We start from the raw sequence: 8,278 nt of genomic DNA on the forward strand, positions 1-8,278 counted from the left end.
AGCTTGCACAATTCCCGCACAAGCCCAGGAAATTTCTTTTGGTGGAGTTTTCATGACTGACTGTTATTAGCTCGGTCCTGCTACGTACGGACAACGTAACATGCATACCATGTGTATTACCTGCACTTATCTTCGAAGCGATGTCTTGGGTCATAATTACCACACACCGACAACCCCACACACAGATCCATAAGTACCTCTTCTGTGGTTTGTACCGAAGTCCCTTTTTTTTTTTTTTGAAGCCTCTGCCGCAGTCCTAAACTGTTACTGAGGAAGTCAGCTCCTAACTTGTTGTTTTGGAAATCTGCTATCGTTTTGGCAGTCTGCTCCGAAGTCTCAACAATGTATCAAAACGCCTTTAAATTCTTAAGAATGGTTGGTCAGGAGTACCTTTTTTTCGGAGCTGAACAGTTAACCTTGAAACTCAGGACACATTTGTACCAGTGACATTGCTTATGAATAGTAGTAAACTACGAACGAATTCGTCGTAACTATTATGCATATATTATTATTAGTAACTTGCCTTATTTGGTGTTGCCAATGTGCATACAGTAGGGAACGTATGTGCCTCTATATGCCTCATTTATTGTGCTCGTACATTCATGACGTTGCTTCGTGTGTACAGTATTATATGACAATGTTCGTTGTTTGACGGGTAAAGCAACGTTACTGCTGGCTTATGTTTCTATGAAATGTATGTCCGTATGTGTGTACACGTGTGTTGGGTCTTCATTATACAGTAGTGTACCTACCACAGCTGTCTCCTTTTACTTTTTTTTACGTAAAGACGTCGTCTTCAATATTTTTTTTATTTATGGGAGAAAGATAAAAAAGCTGAATATGTGGATACTTTTTAAATGGCTTTTGTTATTGGGTTGAATTATTGTTTTGTTCCAGGGTTTGGTTTTGCTTGTTTGTTATTTTGTTTATTTACCTTTTTTTGTTTATTGGAAGGGATACTTTTTGTTTGGGGATTTGTTGTTGTTTTTTTAATGAGAGGGGGGGGGCTGTTTTGTCTCTTACTGAGTTATTCAGAGAAACTATTTTTTTTAATCTACCCATCCATACCATGTCTGCCATATTCCAAACCTAATCCACCAGTGTTCTCCTCATATTCCAATGTGCCACTGTTATTCTATATATTCCAAATACTATTATCATCAACGGAGAAAGAAGTCGAAAGTTTTGCTCAATGTTGTTTTTTTTTCATTTAACAGGACCTCTCTCCATCCCAATAATAAAAAATCTATCAACAAAAGAAAAGGGTCACAAATGATACTTTCAACCGCCATTACACGGTGTCCTTTGGGCCATATCAAATCATCCGACGTTACAAAAAGTTTACGGTTGCCATGGGGATCTATAAGTATGGGTGACCAATTGGACCATTTTGTCTAACTTGTCGCTGTTTGTTGGGATTTCCTTTTTTCGACATTTAAGACTTTAAGTTACTATAAAGGTCACAGTTAGTTTTTGCAGATTGGAAAAATTCTAATACGGAAGAAAATTTGACTCTATAACTATTACAGGTTTGGTTGTACTTTCAAAACGTTAAGTTCCGAAACTTAGATGTCGTTATCGTCTGTCTGTCTGTTTCTTGTAAAGGTGTGTACATGTACTCCCAGTATATTCGTTGAGATCATTGATCATATTGTGTTCTGCTTGGGTGACAACGTCACTATTTGCGCAACGTCTGCTTCTGTGCTTGGTCACACCAGTCACACACACACACCCCCTCTCTTCCCTCCCTCGTCCACTTTGTGACGTCATGGCTTGTTGTGCTCCACTCCACTCATTAACATGGGAGATAACCCATAAATGATAACACCAGAACTACTCAGCCGCCATATTGTCGCAGCACAGCCGTGACGTCATAAACTACTGCAGCTGCTGACTTGAACGTCAAGCGCTTTGACTCTAGGACCTAGTCTCTCTGTTAGACGATGCCTTTGTTTTCCATAATGCACACAATGATATAATCCAGTAATGCACTTATGATTTCAGCCAACTTTGAGAACTGCATTATAGTGTTATCTTTTGGTATTAACATTAGTGTGCTTCTTCAAGTGAAACTCATCCAGCGAGCTGTTAGTGTTATGCTGCAGTCTCGTGATATTAATCAAGACTAGACTAACATTAGAAAGATGTTCCTCGGGAGACAATGTACCATTTGTACCTTTGTCTTTAGTTGTTGCCTTTTATAAAGTCCTCCTAAAAGAAAATGTATTAATTTCATCATTCTATTTTGCACTTCTTTTCTTCTTAAAAATGCTATTTCCTGTTTAAGTAAACGTATTCTCGCAACAAAAAAATGTTTTCAATTGTATTTGCTTTTGTAAAAACTTTAACAATCTATTATAACTAAAAATTAAAGCTATTGTCTGAAGAAATTCAAGAAGTCTGTTGACTCAGCTTTGACAATGATAATGTAACATGTGGAAGTATTACAACTCTCTGCTTTTAGATGACTCAAAACATACGTTATTGTAAATAATGGAACCAAACAAAATTCATAATTGATCATTTTCTTACAGACAGTCTTTTTAAAAAGTTTCAGACGGTAAAAGTTATTTTCCCCCCAATTATAGCTCAATACATAGGTCAAACTTTCATAACGAGCTGCCTACCCCCTTTTTGATTGTGAACTATAATAGTTGTTATATTGAGGAAAAGGACTTACTTTTAGGGATCAATGAATATTCAAAAACTAACTTGGAAACGAAATAATGAAAATGCCAGCATAGCCTACTCGTGGTAATAGCTTCTATTTTATTTATACTTTGCACGTTTTACACGTCCCGTTCATGTTGAAATGCGGTCACTATTTCCCCCCAGCATTGGACTCTGGCGTTTCGGACATCAGCTCAATCCAAGCTGAGGAAAAGTTGTCGATTTTGCAAAGATCCAGCCCCGCTCTCCTGGAGCCTTCTCCTGCCCACAACCTCAAATCCATAAACTTGATAGATTTGGGCGACGTGCGCAACCGGAACAAGACGGCTCAGTTTCTCCTCTCCTCCCCCATCTCCACGGCCTCCGACTCTTCCTACTCCCTGGGTCCTCTGTCTGCCGGGCAGCGGCGCGCCCACTGGAGGTACTTCAACGCCAACAGCCACCCTCAGTCCAACTGCGACAACAACCTGTCCCAGGTAGACACAGGCATCAGGAGTCCGCTGTACCGCCATTCTTCGTACCCGCTGTCGGGCCAGCAGCTCATGACATGCGTGAACATCGACTCCCCCGACGACAACGACGAGAACCTCAGCCCCCCGCCTTCCTCCATCTCGCCCCCGACTTCTTGCCCTAACAACAACCTCAATAATAACAATAACAACACCCACCGAAGCGGCGGTAATGGTGGGAGTGGGGGTGGTGGTGGTGGCGGCGATGGTGGTGGTGGTGGTGGTGGTGGAAATGTTCGCGGCAACTCCTCCTCGAAACGACAACAAAGACATTTCAGCCCAGGTCACATCGTGCACTCAGAGGGTGAAGAGGAGGATGAAGATGAGGACGATGACGTGGAAGATGATGAGCTGGAAGAAGAGGACAACGTGAGGAACCACATGACCTGGCCCACCAGCAAAGTGGACACGGAACTGCCCCCGGCCCAATCGGTTCTCAGTCCAACCAGCATGGACGGAGAGGCCCCCAGCGCAAGAGGCTCCATCTCTGGTCTTTCGTCGACGCCATCTTCCAGCTCCCTCTCAGACCCACACCTCCTGAAGTCCTCCCCATCCTCCGACCTTGTTCCCAAACGCCAAGGCTCGCAAGTCAGCGAAGACCCCACCTCGCAGTCGCAAAGCCTGTACGAGACGGCAGAGTCACTCCCAGATGACAGTGACGGCGGCCTGGACCCTTTCTCCGCCCACAGCGTCATGGACCTCGGCACCGGCTCGGCCCCGTCTCACAACTCCGCCAACAGTAGAAGTAACCATGGAGACGGCTTCCTGGCGGGAGGTCCCGAACAGCCACCTCAACAACAGCAAGTGCAACAACAACAACAGCCTCAGTCGCCGCTGCAACAGCACCCCTCGCCAACGCAGAGCGTCCCCTCCCCCACTGATCCATACAGCAAGGTGGAGAATAACTCGCAGCATCACAGCTTGCCGCCAGGGGGAACTAGTGGGTAGCGACTGTTGTTACTGACAACGCCACCTCCGCACTTTATGTAAGTATGCAGCCTAGTCTGCCAGTAGCAAAGGCAAACGAAATGGGTTTTGATTATTTTTTATAGATTGTCACCAATTTATGCCATGTTTTGACAATGAATATGTATGAAATGGTCGCTTTTAAGCACAAGGGGGCTATCCCGAAAAATGCTGTTTTGAGAAAATCGAAGGTAAAGTTCTTTCGACCCTTGTTCAGTTTCTTTAAAAGACGGGGGGAGGTGTTTTTTTCTACAACCAAACAAATATACGGACAAATGAAACCAAACTCTTATAGGTAGGGCTATGCCTACTTTTGGTGTAGGTCAAGATTTCTGGAACCCCCGAATTCTGGGTTAGCCCGCTTGTCCTTAAAAGCGACTAATTTGTCTTTATAGCACATTAAAGGCATAATAAATCAACACCTCATTTATTGGTCTCCTAATCTGAATTTCCGTTACATCAGCAATACATGAACATAATTTGTACAATGCATGTAATTCATTAACGTCACTTTGGTTTTCTGTTGACGTTGAATGTCCTTGCAACAGCAAAAACACGCGTAGCATGCCGATAGCTCGATTTTTTCTGATGTTCTGTTAAAGCTACCATCTTTCTTGGGTGACAATGATCAAAAATTCATTTTATTGCAGTTTTAATAAACAAAGACCTAAACTTTATTTTAAAACAGAGAATAGAAAAGATCCGTCACTAGGTCGGGTAAAAATCAATTACCAATGTTCTATTTATTTGTGCTGTTGCTGTAAATACTACTTGTAACACCAAAATAATATTATTTTCATAACTTGACCTACCTTTTCGACTGCTTAGTATTAATCACATGAAAGGAAGAGTGTAAAGACTCGAAAGACAAGATTTTTTACGCAGTCAAACAGTTGAAATTTTCTTTTAATCGCCAGTAAAGTTAACGACAAGAGTCAACTACATACTTAAGGTTAATAACTCACAGCATTGACGGGGGGGGGGGGTTAAAGAAGAGGGGAGGGGGTCAAACCAAACCCACCCCTTTGTTGTTTCTGACTGTCTCACTCTTGTTTTGTTTAGTAAGGTTTTTTGGCGCTCGCAACTGCATAATGTCATATGAGCGCCAAGCGGTGGATGTCAACAGAGAAGTCCAAACAGGGAACCAGGCTTCCTCTGCTCACCTCTCTTGCTTCAACAGTACAAAATCTGCTTCGACTATAAGATACCTCGGAAATAGCAGTTCACAAACATACAAAAGAAGTAGAGGAAAAAGACGATAGTAAGGATGAGGAAAGAAAAAGCAACAGTTCCCCCTTGTTGTTCCGGCACACTACGAGTATGACATTGATAAATCAGCCCATTTACAATTCTACTGTGCATTCTCCCCAGCGTCTGTTGTGAAGCGGTCAGACACTTCACCGTCGCGCACTGAAGACACGAGTTTGATTCCCGTTAGGATATTTATCGAATATCTCGTCGAATATCTCGGTCAGTCTTTCTGCGGGGACGTTGTATCCTTCTCTCCCAGATGTGGCCCTGGCAGACAGGGTCGAAGTCCGCCGCCTCCGTCCATTTATCTAATTTGAGTCTCTGGCGTTGACCAGATGACAAGGACATGTTACTTGAGGGAGGCATTGCGCTGCCAAGAGAGAAATGCTCGCAGCTAAAGGGATTTGAAAACAACAACAACAACATCTAATTTGTGTCAATGGGTGCGTAAAACTCCTACATTAAGAAGAAGAGAAAAGAACACTCTTTGTCCGCACTAAATGCCCGTCATCGTGTTAATGTCATCATCAATGCCTTTCACCCCTGCCAGAGTATAGGCGACATACAGCAAGCTCCCCCCATTTATCTCTGTCGTGGGCTATCCTTCCAAGCTCGTTCCAAGTGAGCTTCTTCTCTCTCATGTCTCTTTCCACGCATCTCGTCCATGTTTCCCGTGGCCTACCCCTGCCTCGTGCTCCTTGTGGATTCCACTGCAGTGACTGTCTTGTGATGTTTCCCCTGGGCTTTCTTAAGGTGTGTCCCATACTCCTCTTTAATCAAACAGACAAACAAACAAAACTGCGTGGTCGGTTGGTGGATGCTGTGATGTGGTTTGCTCCTTCTTTACTATCAAACCTCTGTCGTCCTTATCTCTCCTTTTTTTGTTTATGTTATTCTCTTGTAACACATAATCTATTCTTCGGCACTTATAGTACCGTATTGTGTTGCAAGTGCAGTAAAACGATTACTTACCCTCCTGAGCGGTGCTACTGATGGAAGTGTCTTTAGGCCATTTCCAAAGAAGAGACATTAATATAATACTGTATGTTCTTATGCACAGTAAAATTGTAAACGGGCCTGATTCATCAATGTCATGCTCATAACTGTGCCTGAACTGCAACAGGGAACTGCTGCTTTTTCTTTCCCCCATTCTTACTATCGTCATTTCCTGTACTTCTTTTGTATGTTTGTCACACTCTTGTGTGACCCGCTATTTTCGGGGTGCCTTGATAGTCAAAGCAGACTGTGTGCTGTTGAGGCAAGAGAGGTAAGCAGAGTAAGCCTGAGCCTGGTTCCCTGTAAAGACTTCTCTGTTGACATCCACCCCTTGTCACTCATCATATGACCTTATGTAGTTGCGATCACCGTAAAAGCTCTACTAAAACTAAAATCTAAAACTCTTGTAAAAACTTTTGTTTAAAAACTACTTTTTTCTTGCTTCTATTTCAGATGCAACTGCGCATTGATCGTGTGCTCGGCGACCACCCCGCGCGGTGATGAGCTCGTCACGTCTGCTGTTGCTGATGACGACACTGCTACCACAGACCGAGTGGGTAACTGAGGAGAGACCTTATCTCAACTCACGTGAAAACGGGGATTTCTGCAACAAGCCGGGACGATGAAGGGAATTTGAAACTTGAGGAGACTCAAAGCGGGAGAGAGAGACTTTTACTGGAGACTGACGATAAACGCGTTCCTCGAGCTTTTTTTTTTTTTTTTTTTTTTGAGCCAGGGACTGGCCGACGAGATTTTTCGGCCTCCTTAGGTGTATTCAGATTGAATACTGGTGGAATAGCAGATTTTAGTCGTGTGTTGCAATGTTTCCTTAGCTAGGAGCTGTAAGTGTGTTGCAATGTTTCCTTAGCTAGGAGGTGTAATTGTAATTCGTTGTTGTCTTCAGATTTTTTGTTTGGTAATTATAACCAGGGTTTATGTTTTTTTAGTTAGTTTCTATGTATAAGTTTAGGTTGTTCGAGTTGTTTCTCATTTTCACAAACACCAGCACTTGCGTGATGTTTTTCTACAGCAGAAGATGCATTTTAAATAATCATTTTGTTTGTTAAGTTGCTATTTTTCCTTTTTAGGTCTATGCATTATCTCAAGGAGCACGCATGTTTGATTTGGTTCTAATTAGACTGCCAACTGTGAGCTTTATGGTAAGATAGTAAGTGACCTCTCAAAGTTAATAACTATAATTTTATCTGGGTTTACTGAGACAATGACCTGACATAGGAAGATTTATTGTCGAACAGAATCATGGCCTGACCTGACATAGGGAGACATGGTGGGGAGGGAAGCATGCCAGTTTGTCAAAGGCGCAGATTCGACAGTGCCCTGAATAATGGAAGTTATCACTGACACCCTCAAAAAGAGTAAATTAATGATTGATTGATTGTATGAATTGAATTTTATTTTTCAATTGTTTTTTAACGAAAGAACATTCATTGTTGAAATTTTACAGAGTAATTTTAATTTAATTTGATTTGCATACAAAAAGGAAATGTTGAACAACACAAGTTGAATTGACAGTTTAGAGGGACTATCTCTAGACCACCAATTAGAGGGACTGTCTCTAGACCACCAATTAGAGGGACTATCTCTAGACCACCAATTAAAGGGACTATCTCTACACCACCAATTAGAGGGACTATCTCTACACCACCAATTAGAGGGACTATCTCTACACCACCAATTAGAGGGACTATCTCTACACCACCAATTAGAGGGACTATCTCTAGACCACCAATTAGAGGGACTATCTCTACACCACCAATTTGAAGGTGGAGAATAAAAAAACTTAAGTTACAACTACAGTGTTAAAGTGCTGTAATTATGACTGTCATCTAACCTCAAACACTTAAATGAAATTGTGACAAACTGGG

At 42.3% G+C, this 8,278-nt stretch overlaps 1 protein-coding gene across 1 annotated transcript in view; it reads left to right on the top strand.

The window, feature by feature from the left end:
• Window positions 1-8,063, top strand: part of LOC101849827 — a 76,674-nt gene extending 68,611 nt beyond the window's left edge. Inside the window, exons 4-5 of the mRNA XM_005093838.3 lie at window positions 2,836-4,165; window positions 6,846-8,063. Of these exons, the coding sequence (XP_005093895.1) occupies window positions 2,836-4,127 (1,292 nt within the window). The 3' untranslated portion in view covers window positions 4,128-4,165; window positions 6,846-8,063. The remainder of the gene's footprint in view (window positions 1-2,835; window positions 4,166-6,845) is intronic.
• The last annotated feature ends 215 nt before the right edge of the window (window positions 8,064-8,278 follow it).

This window comes from Aplysia californica, unplaced genomic scaffold, assembly GCF_000002075.1.
Source record: "Aplysia californica isolate F4 #8 unplaced genomic scaffold, AplCal3.0 scaffold00070, whole genome shotgun sequence".
Classification (NCBI taxonomy): Eukaryota; Metazoa; Mollusca; class Gastropoda; order Aplysiida; family Aplysiidae; genus Aplysia; species Aplysia californica.